General features: G+C 36.3%; 2 protein-coding genes across 3 annotated transcripts; one reads left to right on the top strand and one right to left on the bottom strand.

Annotated features, from left to right (window-relative positions):
- Positions 1-2,307: 2,307 nt before the first annotated feature.
- Positions 2,308-10,867, bottom strand: LOC107642620 (lon protease homolog 2, peroxisomal). Of its 2 annotated transcripts, XM_088487633.1 has the most exons (18): positions 10,660-10,799; positions 10,419-10,539; positions 9,967-10,079; positions 9,765-9,867; positions 9,352-9,521; positions 8,674-8,765; positions 8,189-8,368; positions 8,021-8,104; positions 7,175-7,302; positions 6,810-7,011; positions 6,512-6,718; positions 5,879-6,009; positions 5,230-5,443; positions 4,415-4,717; positions 4,008-4,202; positions 3,300-3,545; positions 3,047-3,148; positions 2,308-2,751 (listed from the first exon to the last, which is right to left on the bottom strand). In XM_088487633.1, the coding sequence occupies exons 2-18, from the start codon at positions 10,523-10,525 to the stop codon at positions 2,668-2,670; spliced, it is 2,661 nt and encodes an 886-aa protein (XP_088343759.1). In that variant the 5' UTR covers positions 10,526-10,539; positions 10,660-10,799; the 3' UTR covers positions 2,308-2,667. The 2 variants fall into 2 exon arrangements, with proteins under 2 accessions (XP_088343759.1, XP_088343760.1); XM_088487634.1 differs by having other exon boundaries at positions 10,419-10,867.
- Positions 10,868-11,587: 720 nt separating this feature from the next.
- Positions 11,588-15,360, top strand: LOC148563257 (uncharacterized). The gene is made up of 7 exons (XM_088486693.1): positions 11,588-13,336; positions 13,434-13,457; positions 13,517-14,027; positions 14,110-14,555; positions 14,664-14,726; positions 14,821-14,934; positions 15,025-15,360. The coding sequence occupies exons 1-7, from the start codon at positions 11,588-11,590 to the stop codon at positions 15,358-15,360; spliced, it is 3,243 nt and encodes a 1,080-aa protein (XP_088342819.1).
- The last annotated feature ends 1,854 nt before the right edge of the window (positions 15,361-17,214 follow it).

Genomic DNA, 17,214 nt, shown 5'->3' with positions numbered 1-17,214 from the left:
CTTTTGTTAAAAAAATTAGTAGTACTTTTTCAGAAAATAAAAAATAATTCAGTTGGCTCAAATACTTTAATTTACTATGACATAAAATATTAAAATTCAATCTTCATCTCTTGCTTTTATTGCACAATAGTTTTTTAGTTTTAAACATTCAAACTTTGTTAGATTTGGACTGAACTGAGTGTATTTGTATTTCGCAGCTCTCTATTCAATAAGCAACACTCCATCTACCTTTGAATTCAAATATAAAAAATTAGGTATTTTTTATTTATGTAATTTAATATTATTTTATATTTTACTGTTTATTTAATTTAATTTTTTAATGATAAAAAATATTAGAATATTCAATAAGTATTGATATTATTGTATTTGTATAAATTGATAAAAAAATCAATAAATATTATAAATTTTAATATTTATCCTTCTAATTTCTTTTTTACATATTTTACAGGATATATATTCAAATTTTTATATAAAATAATCATGAAAAATCAAAGAATTGATGCATTTTTAAGAGGAAGGCTAATATTCAAGAAGGAGAACATATAATTTTTATAATAGGAAAAGTATAGGTAGACAATGAAAATACTAAACAATGTGAACAATGGATAGATCAGATGTTCATTTCACTAGGTGTGCGGATGATTATTATTCTAATATTAAGATTTAGGTGGTTAATTTAGAGGTGTAGTGTGTTTTAATTTGATTGGTGGTTGTTCATATTGTTTAAAAAAATTATTGGTTACCTAGCATTACCCTTTACAAAATCAACACTTGTGGATAGTTTTTATACTTTAATGAATCACGAAGAAAGTGAGATACAACCTTCAAAAGTTCAAAGATCTGATGAGTTTGACTTTAATTCTTTTGAACGAGACACTGAAAAACGGTTTTAAATTTGGCAATATCACCCAAATTAGAGAGATGAGGTTAGGCGAACTTATCTTAAATGGAGTCCATATCAAAAACATCTTAACAATTATCTTCTATCTGGCCCCCCAAAAGTTTATTTCAAGTTCCGCCACTGTCTGCACCTCTTGTGAATTTCAAAAGTTAAATAGATAGCTGTTTTACTCAAATTTTAACGCTCTATGTTGATAACTGCTCCTGCATATAGCACGTCCTGTAATTTAGGCTTAATTCAAATTTTGAATAAAAATTGCTTCTTTGCTAGTTAATTAGAAGCTTCCCCTAATATATTGAATCTGGCTTCATAAGTTAATAATAATATTATCTTATATTTATTTACTTAAAACAAATTATTTTTTTCTAAGTGATAATAATTTTTTGCCTAACAATAGTATTCAATTATTTTTTAATTACACTTAATCACATTACTTTTATTTTAAATAAATTTATTTTTTATAATTTTAAAGAATTTTGATACATTAGAGATAAAAGGTATAATTTATATTTTATTGTATATATATTATTTTCTTCTTTTCTGCAAATTTATATACTAGTCATTCTATAAATATTTCATGATAACTAAAATCATTAAGAGTAAAATTATAAAAAAATTAATTTATTTAAAATAAAAGTAATATGATTAAGTGTAATTTACTTAGATGATTAAAAAATAATTGAATATTATGTATAGTAAAAAATTGATATTATTAAAGGATAAAATTAAAATTTATTTCTATGTATCATTTTTGTCCCTAACATTTTCGTCCTATTTAAGTCCCTAACATTTCAAAATCGTTTCAATTTCGTCCCACCATTAATTCTGTTAACAGATCCCTAATGGCAGGACAATTGAGTCAATTTTAAAACGTTAGGAACTTAAATAAGACGATTGAAACGTTAGAGATAACTTTAAAACTTACCCCAAACGTTAGAGACAAAAACAATATTTTACTCTTTTAAGTTTTAACGTCTCAGCATTATGAAAATAGAGCCGCTCCCATTCAAAAGAACAATACGGGAAGCAGTTGACGAACGCAATTACGTCTCACATGAAGACATTTTTGAGTTGCCACCATTTGACTATTCTTGTGCAAACTAAAGTCGAATAATATAGATTCCGAACCAAAAAAAGTTGACCATATAGATGGATGCTTTCTCTATCTTTCAATTATTCTAGTCAAAATAACTTTAAAAGCTAGACAAGAAAATAATTTCTATAAAAAAATCATAGTGAGAAATTGAGGATATCGTATAATTTGTTTTCATACGAACCTACAATATTTATTAGGCATTTTCATAGTTTATTTGATTTCTGTAACATGTAGGTCCGATTCTAGTTATACATAAAAGCGACAATAGAACCAACTGACTGAGAGAGAGAATACAGAAGTGCTCCATTGGTTGGTGAAAAAAACTGAATAGATTAAGCACAATAAAAATTACATTGATACAACAAAATTTACAGAATAAAGTGGGAATGAAAAGGGAGTGGGTTAACTGCGGGTCGAACGCAGAAAAGAAAAATGTACTTACAAGTTACAAAAGAGCACCGACAGTAAATGGGGTCAGTCTCTGTAATATGCAGCTCTTTTCCAAGCCGTGTCTTACTCAAGTTTTGCTCAAACACGATCACCGTCCACCGTAATAGATTTAAATGAGCGGTCTCCAATGCCGCAATATTAACGACAATGCATAGAGATCATGGTGGGACCAAATGGTTGAATGTAGGACGTGCTAGTCAACGTCTTAGGGATAATACTGTCACAATTTTGAGTGCTGCCTCCAAGGGCACCCGCCCTCAAAAGCTTGCTCTAACACATCTTCCATTCGCTTTGCAAGATGTATCTGTTCAGAAAGTTCAGAAAGGAAACTATGAATGATTCGTTTCAGTGATATGGAAGTCATTAAGGACCTCGTGAAGCATGATAGTTGAATACAAAAATATGCACATGGCCTATGCTATCTGAGAATGTATTCAAGTCCAAAAAGGAGAAAATTTTTTAACACCAAATACGTGTATATACCTTAATACTAGTTACTCTTTCTGTCCACTATTAAGTGTCAGATTGGATACACGGATTTTGACATCAACTATAAAATTGCCCAGACTTGCTGAACAAAAATGTAGAAACAAACTTACCTCCAAGTTGTTCAGCACCGAGGATGGTACTTCAGCCAAGTCCTTCAAGTTCTTCTCAGGTAGGATGACTCTCCTAATACCATACCGATGTGCAGCTAATATCTGTGAAAAAATTAAGGAATCACTAATAATAAAATTTTGTAGCATTAAAGATGAACGCAGAATAAATCACGTATTTGCACCTACCGCTATACATTACCAGTAACATATTTCATAAAGTTTACACTTGTCATGAGGACACAAGTAAATGTACCTTATCCTTGATACCACCAACAGGTAGTACGAGACCCCTTAATGTCATTTCCCCTGTCATAGCAGTATCTGATCTCATTCTTTTCCGGCTGAAAAGTGATACCAATGCTGTGACCAAAGTCACACCAGCTGAAGGCCCGTCTTTAGGTACAGCACCAGCAGGAAAATGTATATGTACATCGCGGCCCTCCAACAGATTAATGCCTTCTGTGGCAGCCAGCCTAAGATCAGCTGCTCTTGTTCTTACCTATAAATAAATCCTTAATAATCAATGAAACAAGTAGTGAACCTTAAATTATGACATGTATAATAATAGTGAAGTGGCACTTGGTGTTAACAGGTGCATCATGCATACTGGAATTGACTTGACCAAAATTCAGTCTAAAATATTGAAGAAAATGTTATTCCTAACTGTTGGAGGAACAATTCAATGCTTTCAAGAATTTTTGTTAGTAACACACTTAATCCTTAGGTTTCAACCTACGGTTCAACTTCTGTTTCAAGAATAAGGGTAGCTTGGATCTCACTTTAAATTGCTAAGTCATGGAGACTCCTATAACAGTTAAGAGCCAATTCTCTTACAGCCCTATCTAGTTATGTAAAGGCTTATGAATACATGAAACATGACACATTATTTGAGAAAATTTAGGAGGAACAAACACATTCATGAGAAAAGTGAGCTAAAAATCAATTAGACATAGACAATTACCCATGTTAAAGCAATCTGAGCAGATTCTTTGATGACATCACCAAGTTGTCCAGTCAGGTGCAATTCACCCTTCCCCACCATTGCTGTAGCCTCCACAAACTGAACTTCTCCACCAAAACTAGTCCAAACTAGCCCCACAGATACCCCAGGGGTTGCCACACGTTGTTCGGCCTCTCTTCCATCAAACTTTGGAGGCTGCAATTGATGACATCAGCATATTAGGCGCAACACACCTTTAAGCATATTACATATATAAGATCCCTTTCAAGAGGACATCACATACAAAGCTCCCGTTCACGTAATATATTAGAGCCACACTCTAAAATGCAGTACAACATAGTACCACATTTAGAGAAGCAAACAAATCATATGCCAAAAATGTAGGGACTTAAATTCATTTCATTTACCCCAAGCACTTTTTCAAGCATGGCTTCATCAACAACCAACGGAGAGGTGATCCTGAATGTGTTTGAAATGTCTTGATTGTTGACACCCATTGGTATAACTTCCATTTCAACTTCAGCACCATCAGCAAGTCTGTTTTCCAGAAGTGGTGTAGCTAGTCCCTCCATCCCTTTGTTTAGTGGGACAAACTGTTCTTGCTCTGCTACTCTTACAGCAGCAGCACGAGCAAGGGAAGCGAGATTCCTTTCCAAATTTCGTACACCAGCTTCCCTAGTATATCTATGAATAACAAGCTTGACCATCCCCTTCATTAAAATAATGCTGATCAGCATCCTATATAACAAAATTGCTTTCATAGATAAACTGTATAGAGTATCTCTTTACAACATGCAGCATATTTTTGTTAGCTCCATTGTGTTTGTTTAGTAGACAATGTGAAAGCAAAGAATGCAGCCCCTTGGGACTACTAAAGATATACTTCCAGTGCTCAATTAAGAAAATGTATGATGACATTAAAAAATATAGCTAAGTTTCCACTATTATGCACACTTGGGAAGGAGTGATTGAATGGACACAATAATATTATTTTGGATTTTGAACATCATATTACCATTTAAACCCAGGTGAAGTGTCAGGTCTCATTTTTCCTGTGCCCCTTCTCTTCGGAACATGGTAAAAGAAAATTTATTCGTTTGATGGTTTTTATTTCTTTCTTTTATTCTTTCTTTTTTTGATGGCACTGAAAATATATGTACTTCCAGTGAATGAGAACCCCTTTTCTCACTGTTTCAAGAATTTCATTTACGTCAAAACATACCTCTGGAATTTGAAGAAATTCAGAACTCAACCCATGCTGTTCCAAAACTCTAGGAATCAAATGTCGCATGGCTATGCTTAGCTTTTCCTCAGCTGTATATCCAGGAAGCTCAATGACCTCCATCCTGTCAAGGAGAGGTGGTGGAATCGGCTGTGCCCTATTTGCTGTAGCCACAAATATTACCTTGGAAAGATCAAATGGAACATTCAAATAGCTATCTCACTTAAGGAACAACTTTGGATTATTTATATATTTAGTTGCATTGTGCAATAAAAGATAGTTATGACAACAGAAATTAACTTGTTCTCAGGATATAAAAGACACTAATAATAATTCCCATACAAAATTGCTGAATCATCCTTGATGAATTGAATTTCACAGCTGATACAAAATAAAAAAAAAGCGGGCTATTTTTCTTATAATCAATTACAAAAATAATTTTAATCTTACAGATTTTTTTTCCAGTAACGGTGGAAATGGAAAGATAGAAAAAAAATTTAACCCAATCTGGAAATGGATAACTGATACTGCATCATTTAAAACTAAGAAGAAAACTCTGAAACCATTCTCCACCAGAGAAAGATTTTCTACATGAATTGGCAAAACTTACTACTAAGAGAGGGAAGATATAATGAAGATTATAGGATACTGATCATTGAATGTTTTATTTTGTTCTGGATCAAGAACTTCTAGCAATGCTGAAGCTGGATCTCCACGAATATCAGAACCAGTCTTGTCAATTTCGTCGAGCAGCATGACAGGATTGCAGACAGCTACTCTCTAAAGGTCAGATGTCAAAAGCAGTATGAGATTCCTAAGGGGAAAAAGAAATTATAGTATTTGATAAATTTTATCTATTTTGGCCCAATTTTATACTTTAAAAATGTATCTTATATGTGTACATGAAGAAAAATAAACATGCAGCTTTTTCAAAATAACCTCACATCATACGATCACGAAAGGATAAATTAACTTAGCCACATGAAATCAAGTTGAAACTACTTCTTAAGCTCTCAATGAACATTTCCAAATTTATGTTTCTCTACATTTTGAATGAACTTCCAGCCTTAGTGGCCTCCCTCTCCTTAAAGAAAACATTTTCCAGGATTAAAGAGAAAATACAGAGAGGAGAGTCCAAAAAGCAAATGGCCAAAAGCATATAAGCTCTTGCAGGCATTGTGTATTATAAAACCTCTAGCCATCAATGGCTTACTCCAAGCATTGCAAATACCATACAACACAAATCAGATACTATATTCAATATTCAAGTTGAATTGTGAACCTTTAGTCCATCTATGAGCCTCCCAGGCATGCTTCCAATGTATGTTCTCCTGTGTCCTCTAATATCAGCTTCATCCTTGACACCACCAAGGGATATGCGCACAAATTTTCTGCCCAAAGCTGAAGCAATAGAAGATGCCAATGATGTTTTCCCAACACCTGGCGGTCCAACAAAGCACAATACAGGGCCCCTTGCATCTGGCTTAAGCTGCAATGTAAATATTTAAATCAGATATACATTATACTGCACCGTGCAACAGAATACTAGCTATTTATAGGTGGGATGAGTAACAAAGCACCTTGCGAACAGCCAAGTACTCAATTATCCGTTGCTTGACCTTCACTAAACCATAATGATCTCTGTCCAGGCGCTCCTGTGCTGCTCTCAAGTCAAGTTCAATTTCTTTGCTGGCCTTCTGCCATGGCAGATCAGCAAGAAGTTCCAGATAAGCCCGTGAACTGCTATACCCAGGTTGCTGGGGCTGCATTTTTTTAAGTCTCCTGAGGGATAACATCACATTAAAGTCAATTGACTTTCTACATAAAATTTTAGAATACTTGGACCATGGTGATCCTAGAGTTTTTTGAAATTGAAATTTATAGTGAGAAATTCCTTCTGAGATTAGTCATCATCATTTGCAACTACTTTTCCAACTGAAAGTACCTCAATTCTCTGTGAGAATGCTTCCAGATATTCTGTGGCATTCCTGCACTTTCCATCTTTCTTTCCAAAGCTTCAAGGTCATCCTCATCATCATCATCATCACCAAGTTCCTCTTTTATAGCCCTCATCTAAAATGTATATTACAAAAAAGCATAGAGCAGTTCAATCAGATAAAAGCTCAAACAAGACTATAGAGACAAAAAATACTTCATTGTGACAACATCAACCAAAAGCAAAGACTTAAGTCCTTGGCAATAATATATCACCATTTGCATCAAATTACTGCCAGAAGAAAGCAAACACGCCCAAGTCCTTGGGGGCAAAGCTATTCCGATATCATCTAAAAAACTACAGCTAGCAGCCTTAGAGGACAACAATTGTTATGCTTCTAACCGATAAGTCATTGCCTTAGTATAACGATTAACGAGCTTTGTTACATGTAACTTCGTTTAATAATTTATATTTATTAACAAGCTACGGACTTATAGTATTGATATACTCTCTTTCTATCTCCCTATATTTCCACTTAATATTTTCTACAGAGAGGAACAAAAGGTACAAAAATCACCATTTGAGCAAACTATAAGACATGCTGATTGCCTAAACAACGTGATAATAGAGGCACTAAAAGTTTTCACAAACTGCCATTCACAGCCAGCTATAGCCTGTATCACTAGCTCCTACACATGAATAAATCTCTTACACCGTAGAAGTCATTGTCATTGGAAGCTTCTAGCTTGAAAGATTTAATTTAATTTAATTTTGTTATGGTATAAATCCCTTTCAGTATTTCACCTGTACCCTTGCATTTACCATGTATTTAGGATATGATGTGAGAAAGCTAACCTGTTGACGCAGAAGAAATTCCTTTTGAGATTTTGACAGTTGTCCTTCAACCTTTTGTGAAATTTTCTCTGCTACACGGATAGACTGTTGGCAATGAACAAAAGCCGAATGAAAGACAAACAATGGAAAATCAAATCCATATGAAGCATCATATATCCTGTAACTTACTTGTAAGTGCCTATCAACTAATTCAGTTGCTTTTGAAAGCCTCACTTTAGGATCAACTGAATCCAACATAGAGAGTTGTTCTTCAAAGCTTATCTCAAAGCTAGCAACAAATATATCAGCCAACTTGTGAACTGGGACAGTCTCCAAAAGAACCTTTGTCCTTCCACCAGTTTTTTGTTTCTATAAACAAGCATACATATAAGCAAGTAATGCTAATCTGACATTGAAACAGAACAGGCACAGAATATCCTCGAGAGAACATAGCTAAGATACAATAGTCAAGTAACAAGTTATATTATTTACAAGCTATCCTAATCTAGATCCAGAGATTCCATTTTATATATTCAAGAAATACTTTATGCAATCATGGATTAGAAATATATAATGATCTTAACTGAAAGCTAGAACTTTTCAAAGATCAATGCTAAACAGTCTTCCATGCTTTAGTCAATGTTGCCATTTATTATTGGATTACAAATTTCTACCTGCTCTAGAAGAGAAATAAGCTCCATGGCAGTCGCTTTAAATTGGCGAGACAGCATTATGAAATCAGGGTCTTGCTCCACCTGTTCCATCTCTACATTAGAAAATGGAGGCAACTCAGTTTCTTCAAAGATAATGAACCAAAGGAGTTATACTAATAATAATAATAAAAAAAGTTCAAAGTTCTTTTCATTTTTCCCTTACAAATCAATATAGGTAAGGGAAAACAAAGAGAACATTAGGTGATAGCTACAACAACTATAATACTATATACAAAAAGAATAATCAAATTTTTAACCAATTCGCCATGACACATATAGCCTACCCATGCTACCACTATCATATTTTTCCAATACCAGTTACTTGTTCAATATTCAACATGCTTCAATGATCTATGTGTTCATAGTAAGAAAACAAAACCATAATTTAGAATGTTTACATCCGGTAGTGCAATTTTTCATGGTGATATCCTTGGGTGGAACATATTGTTACATGTATTTATCTTTTACATAATATTATAATTATAATTATTATCTGAATGCTAGTGATTTAAATGGCTACAAAGATGAAATGAGAAAAAGACACATCAAGAGAACAAAGTCTGAAAGCAATATCCTGAGCATAAAATATCCATTTCCTGTGTAGTAGCTGATGTTAAGCGACGGGGAAGAATAGTTTACCAGTCTTAGTCATCTCAAGCGAGGAGATCCTTGCAGTATGGTATGTCCCTCTTGTGCTTAGTTCTTGGACGCTGAATCTGCACAAACCTTCAAGAACAACTATATACGTGACCCTCCCACTTGGTTTCTCCACTCCCCTTGACAAGTGTAATGCTCGAGCAGCTACCCCCCTGGAATTGAAGGTCTATTAAAATTCACCTCAATCTGAAGATTTAATTTCTCATAATTCCATGATATAAGTTACTATTTTAGACCATACTAGTAACATGACCAAATTAAGGTACAAATATAAAATATGAACAATTAATTTAACAGGAAAAAGTCAACAAACTTAATCAAATCAATCAAATGAAAATATTTTACATATGGTCTGAATATATATGTTATATAGTAGATACTCATTTGAGATATACCTGTTATGCCAATGAACAACATCATTCTGATTTTTTGTATCAAGTTTATGAGAATCAGATGAACCACCTTGAAGTTTTGAGCTTTGATCTAGAGAATCAAGACCTACGATTACAAGAGAAAGTAAACAAAACCATTATGACAATATGCTCCTTTTTCCTTTAAAAGAAATGGAAAAAAGAAAACTACTAATCAATGTATCACCTTGAGACATAGTGGGACCCACTGGCTTAACTTCAGCAGCATCACGAACTGGCAAGATGCCAATCATCCCCTTCTCTTCTCGCTGCCAAAGCTCTTGTTCCACCAGCTTCACACTGCATATTCAATCAAGAACACATCCACATGCACGCCATATAGTGAAAAAGTTTAACTCGGCAACTATAACATATAGGCACAGGTAAACGCATTGCAGTAGTTAGCAGAGTCCATCCACAACACAATGGTTACATCAACTAAAAAGCGCGAGGGGAAACTCCGCACAAGGTTTTAACATCACAAGTTACCTAATGAAACAGACTAAGTAGTGCAAAATCACAGAAAGGATTTTTGAGCTCGGAGAATCAAAATACGATTAAATCACATAAATTTCATTTTATTTTTCTCAGCGACCAAAGAAATGAATGTGAGGGAGCTGAAGTGGTAGAGGAACCAACCTGGTTGGAGAAGTGCAGCGGATTCTGATGATGGCGCCGGGAAGCAGCACCTTGTTCCTGAAAGGAAGGATTGCCAACCGGCTCGGAAGCTCCACCGATTCCGCCATGTTCGTTTCGTCTTCTGAGGAAAACAAATAAAAAAGGAGCGAAATAATTGAAAAAGTGAAAAGAGAAAAACTGAAAAAGTGAATCGAATGAAAGGAAGAAACTAAAGAAAGGAATGAGATGGGATGTGGCGTACGGTTGGGTTGTGTCAGAGCTGAGAAGTGAGTAAGGTATGTTTCGTTGGTTTGGTTTTTATTGGCTTAGGCGCTTAGCTTTCAGTGTGTGAGGAAGTCGCATCCAAATTGGGACCTTTCGTTTTTACTGTAATTTTGGCAGTCTGTGTGTTTATGAATGTGCTCAATTTTCAGGTCTATCCATAACACGTATGCCATTTCGGGTAGTGGACTTGCTCTTTGTTCTTATTGGTCTATTATGTATTTATGTGTTTTATGTTTTCCTTCTGTGTATTGCTAATTTGCTATAGAGTAAATACCCTTTCCGCCCCCTGTCCATTTTGAAAATTGACTACTCGCTCCCTGACGTTTATTATTTATCAAATCGGTCCTTATCCATTTGCTCCGTGATACCAATTAGCCCTTGAGTTTGTTTCTCCGTTCAAAGTCGACGGAAAACGCTGAGGTGTAACGTGCAGGCCGTGACGTGGCTCTGGATCATCAAACGTGGATTGCTCTATAAGCATGTGGACAAATAAGTCCCTGCAGACTCAGCAAAGCGACGTCGTTTTGCTTGGAATCATTTTGCTCGTTTGGGGTGAAATCCCATTCTCCCCCCTGTGCACACCCCAATCACCATATCGTTCTCTCCTCAAAATTACGAAGAAACCCTAAGAGACCCAAACGTCTCCCTCCAAGCAAGCTGACAGAGACTTCCAACAGGGAGGTGTTGACGGTGCTGCAGACGGAGGAACTGATGGCGCTGCTAAGGTTAGTGTCACTCTCTGATCATGAAGCTTCGTTAGCTTGTGTTGCTCCATTTTTTTTTTACTGAACTTGGTTATTGTTAATGATGATCTGATCACCCCATGCATGTTCTAAAATGTTAAAATGAGGCCAGATGGAAGTTGTTAATTAATTTCTAATTATTGCACATTGTTGTTCTAATAGATGTCATATGAAATAGTCCCTGTTTTTCATCATGGGGGTTGGTTTGGCCGAGATGAAGATGGTGCATTGTTCTACCGCGATGGAAGTGTTGAGACATTTCCTCCGTTAGACATAGATTATGTTAATTTCAAGGATTTGGAGGAAATGTTCAAGGGTTTATGGTATACAAGTTACAAACAGATGTATTGGTATGATGGCAGTGCCCTTGATTTAGAGTCTGGGTTGCATGTTCTCAAAGGGGATAAGAAAATCAATGAAATGTGTGATAAAAAGATGGAGAATGTGGAGTCGGATTTGCTGGTTATTTACTTTGAGCATGATGTTAGTCAACCAGTATATGGCCCTGATGTTGTTGAGGTAGATTCACCTTCTTCCGATGACGGATATGAAACAACTGAAGACGAACCCTACAAACCCCCTCCAACTGGATTAGAATCTGATAGTAGTAGTAGTGATGAGGAAGTAAATGTACAGAGGAAGAGTGTGAGGAAGAAGAAGCCTAGTGTGAGGATGAAAGAGGCAATGGATGATGGACAAAAGGGTGCTAGGAAGAAGAGTTGTGTTGGACAACAGACACCTAAGAAGAAGAAGAATGTGCCACCTGATAAATTTGGTGATAAGGACATGTCTCCTAGGACTAAGAAGAAGAAGGCAAAGAGGTATGTTGGAAGAAAAAGAAAACATGTTCTATCCCAACAAGAAGCAGAGAATGAGCCAAACAGTGGGCCAAGTGGAGATCAAGGTAATGGGCTAGGTGATGTTGACCCAAATGAAGAGGAAAGGGATAAGCCCAATTCAGATCCAGTGGCTGAGGAATTGGACTCAGACCTGGAAAAGCCATATGAATATGAGTCTGAGGCATTTAACTCCCCAATTTCTGACTCAGATGATGAGCATAAGGCAAGATATCCTGATTTCAATGAGGATGCAGAGTATGGTGAAGTACAGTTTCAGGTTGGACAACACTTTGAGACCATGGCAATGTTCAAGCAAGCACTTAAGGATTACTTTGTATATGAGGAAAAAGAGCTTATGTATTTGAAGAATGAGCCAAAGAGGATTAGAGCAAGGTGTGCTGAGGAGGGTTGTCCATGGCTGGTATTTTGCTCTCATAATAGTGAGAGTCTAAGTTTTCAAATCAAGACATTTATTGGAGAGCATAACTGTGGTAGGAATTTGAGCAGCAACATGGCTGATAGATCTTGGGTGACAAGTAAGTTGGTGAAAAGGTTAGTAACTCAACCTCTAATGACTCCGAAAGAGGCACTAGAGCACATGAAGCAGGACTATAATGTTCATATAAACTATAGGATGATATACAGAGCCTTGAAAGCTGCTAGAGAGCAGGTAATTGGAAAAGAGCGAGAGCAATATGGAAAGCTACATGACTACTTAAATGAAATTCACAGAAGCAATCCTGGATCCACTGGTATGGTTGATGTAATTCCTCAACCGGAGGGTCGTCCACTCTTCAATAGGTTGTACATTTCACTGGATGCTTGCAAGAAAGGCTTCAAGGCGGGCTGTCGCCCTCTGATCGGATTGGATGGATGCTTCTTAAAAGGGTACTTTGGTGGTCATCTGTTGTCAGCTGTGGGGCAGGATGCGAATAATAGTTTCTTTGTTATATCATTTGCTGTAGTTGAAGCTGAGAACACTGATTCCTGGAAATTGTTTCTTTCAATCCTGCATGATGATATTGGTTCTGTGGCTGCCAATGGGTGGAACTTCATGTCTGACCAGCAGAAGGTTACATTACCTCTTTCATTGTGTTTCCTTTTTGTTATATGGTTTCTGTTCTGTGCTCACTTGTTAATTCAACTGTTCTTATGAATTGTTATTGCAGGGGTTGGCTAAGGCATTGCATGAGGTAATGCCACAAGCCCATCACAGGAATTGTGTCTTACATATATGGAAAACTTCATCAAGCACTTTAAGGACAAGCACACAAAAGGGCTAGTATGGAAGGCTGCTAAGAGTACAACAATGAGAGAATTCAAAGACTCAATGGAACTTGTGAAGAAGGTGAACAAGGCTGCTTGGGAGTATCTACAGAAGTTTGATCCTGGTGCATGGACGAAGGCTTACTTTAGCCATGGCCCGAAATGTGACAATATCACCAATAACATGTGCGAAGTTTGGAATGCCAAGATCGTGGAGTATAGAGAGAAACCGATTTTAACTATGTGCGAGGAGCTTCGAAGTTACATTATGCGAAAGATGGCGGGGCACAAGCATAGAATAAGCAAATGCAAGAGTAAATTGGCTCCGGTTCAACAACTAAGGCTGGATGAGTACATCATTCCTGAGAGCAATAAATGGACAGCAGAATGGGCTGGGGATGAGGCAAGGGTATTGTTTGAAGTCCAGAGGAACCAGACCAGAGTGGCTGTTAATTTGCAAAGACATACTTGTGCTTGCAACGTATGGCAACTAACAGGTATATTCATCAACTCATTTCTTGGCAAAGATTTAAGTAAATATTGAATGAGTAAAAGTCATTTATGGTTCTATCCTACCAGGGTTGCCTTGCAAGCATGCAGTGGCTGCTATCTCAAGATTAAGGAAACAAGGGTTGAAACCAGAGAATTTTGCACATAAATGGCTTACAATGGAAGCTGTTCGGGCTACCTATGGGGACTTCATTAAACCAGTGAATTCTGAGGAGTTTTGGGAAGAAACAAACAGGCTGCGTCCAGAGGCACCAATCATTAGGAGACCACCTGGGAGACCAACGAAAAAAAGGGCAGTTGATGTGGTGGCTGAGTCACAAATGCAGCAGCAAGGTCACAAGGCGAGGAAGTCATTCCAAGTCACGTGCAGTAAATGTAGGCAAAAGGGACATTACCACATGACTTGCAAAGGACCTCCTGCAAATCCAAATTGGCAGCCGAAACGAAAGAAGGCAAAGCAACAACAAACTAGAAACCCATCATCACAGCCACCTCTGGATCAGCAGGAAGCACAGGTAAAAGGAGTTCTATATATATATTTTTTGTCCATTGTAGTATTTGTTATTTCCTCTATTCAATTGAGTGCTATAGTACCTGAGATTGTTATTTTTGGATTTGCACAGGCCGGGGAAGGAGTTGGAAGCAATGTTCCCCAAAATGTTACTGCCAGTTCTATTGATCCAGTGGTAATTTTTGTTTGAAGTTCATGTTCCACTAAACTGAAGTTTTTTTTTTTTTATCATAGCTGTGCTTACTTTGCTTCTCATATGTCTTTCACAGGGTAAAGCAAAAAGGCAAAAGAAAAAAGTCCCAAAGACCTCTAACACTCACTCAGTCCAACAAGAGACAAGGGTTGAGACTGAATCTTCACATCCTGCCCCACCACCAGTAGAGGTATTATTTTACAGATTCATGCCTTTTAACTATAAAATTACTTGGCCCAAGAGCATATACAATAAATTGAGTTGTTTTGATGTGGTTTAGGGTGTGGACTACAATACTGAGCCCTCAAATCCTGTTACCCCAACTGCACTCAACCACGGGCCAAATTTCATACCCAAGCAAGCTATAACTAGACCTCCAGCACCTGCAGTGCACCACTCTCAACAGCAGGCCACAGCCCCAACAGTTCAGCCACTTCTACAGCAAGCAACAACCCCAAACTCACAACCATCAACTCAGCAACAAGTTCCACCTGAAGGAGCACCTGACTCAGGGATTGCCACAACTCCCTTCATGTTTATCCCCACACCAGGCCTAAATGCACCCCACAACTTCAAGCCAACATATGGGTTTAGGCCACCAAGGATTCAGAAATGACATAATTCTAGTTATAGTTATGAATATTTTGGTGTAAAGTTTTTTGGTTGTCAACTTATTGGAAGTAATACACTAAACAATATGGAACATGTTTTTTGTTTTGTGAATTCAGACATGTGCTGATGATTTTGGCTCACTATGTAAATGCCTTTGTGTTTAGCAGTATGAATATAAACATTATGCTTTTACCTTAGACAGCATTGTGCAGAGTTATCTTGGGTTCAGTCTTTACATTAATACAAAGAAAAATTCACATACAATTCATTCAGAATCAGCAATTACAAAGCAAATTAACCCAAATCACAACAGATATCCATGCATCACTTAAAGCAACACAATATACCCTAAAACACTACAAATACAACTGCTGTTATCACAATTAACATTGCCAGCATAACAAACACACTATGGCTATTACTACATCTTTTTGATTTTGCTTCATATTCATCTTGAATCTTGAATTCCAGTTCCTCCAACCTTTTCTCCATCATCATCATTCTTCCTTGAATATCATTGTCATCTTCATTGCCACAACCTTTAGCAATCAGTTCGTCCAGCCAAACAAAAAAGTTGCAGTGACGTTGCTCCATCTGCAATTGCCATTATAGTGAATACAACTTGTTAAACAAGGTAGGAAGTTGATTACATAAACTGAAGATTGGTGCACACTTACGCCATAGTGGGAACAACCCAGGAAGATTCTGTCTGGGTTCTTGACTGTCCCAGACTGTTGCATGACTGCATAGGTGCCACACTTGCATTTAGGGTGCTGGAACTTGGCCTTCTTGCCCTCACTTGCATTGCTACTCGACCCCACCAAATTCTTCCTTCTAAAACGGTGTGTGTTAGAGGTTGAAGATTGCTCTGGATCGCTCATGTTTCAGGCACTAGTGTTAGGGTTCAGAAATGGGGAGACTGAGATTTCGCCCTAATCGAGCAAACGGACTTCTTTTTAAAACGACGTCACTTTGCTGAGTCTGCAGGGGCTTATTTGTCCACATGCTTACAGAGCAATCCACGTTTGATAATCCAGAGCCACGTCACGGCCTGCACGTTACACCTCAGCATTTTCCGTCGACTTTGAACGGAGAAACAAACTCAAGGGCTAATTGGTATCACGGAGCAAATGGATAAGGACCGATTTGATAAATAATAAACGTCAGGAGGCGGGTAGTCAATTTTCAAAATGGACAGGGGCCGGAAAGGGTATTTACTCTTTGCTATATTATATTGGCTAAGTGGTCATGGTCAAAATCTGAAAGACCACTCAATTTTTAAATTTGTCTTCTAAAAATTTTTTTAATTAAATTTATTTTTTAAATATTTTAAGTTAATTATATTAGTCTTTTTGTTATTTTTGTTATTTACAACATTAAAATTTGTTGATGTGACATATTAAATAATAATACTACATTGACTATAACACACACATAACAGTCTTAATTAGTTGCTAACATGATAAAATTATACAATTAAATCAAATCAATTACAAATTAAAAATAATCTTGAAGTATTGAAATTTCTCAATTTAGAATTGATTTAATTTAATTTCATAAATTATTGTGTTAGTAGCCAATTAGGACGTCAGGTGTATACTGTGATATTACTTAACGTGTCATATAAGCAAATTCTGATATTATGAGCAACAAAAATGATAGAAAGAGTAATATAATCAATTTAAAATTAAAAAAAATAATTAAAAATTTTTTTTGATAAATAATTTAAAAAATTTGTAATCTTTCTGTGATAAATTTGACCATTTACTCCTATTATATTTGTAGGTATTCATATAGCTATAATGACTAATGAAATTGCTTGGATTGGAATTGGATTGGGGTAGTTTGCTTGCCTTTG

Source organism: Arachis ipaensis, chromosome B5 (genome assembly GCF_059453495.1).
Source record: "Arachis ipaensis isolate K30076 ecotype BB chromosome B5, ASM5945349v1, whole genome shotgun sequence".
NCBI classification, from domain to species: Eukaryota; Viridiplantae; Streptophyta; class Magnoliopsida; order Fabales; family Fabaceae; genus Arachis; species Arachis ipaensis.
The sequence above is the reverse complement of the archived record's forward strand: the minus strand, read 5'-3'. Positions and strand labels throughout refer to the sequence as shown.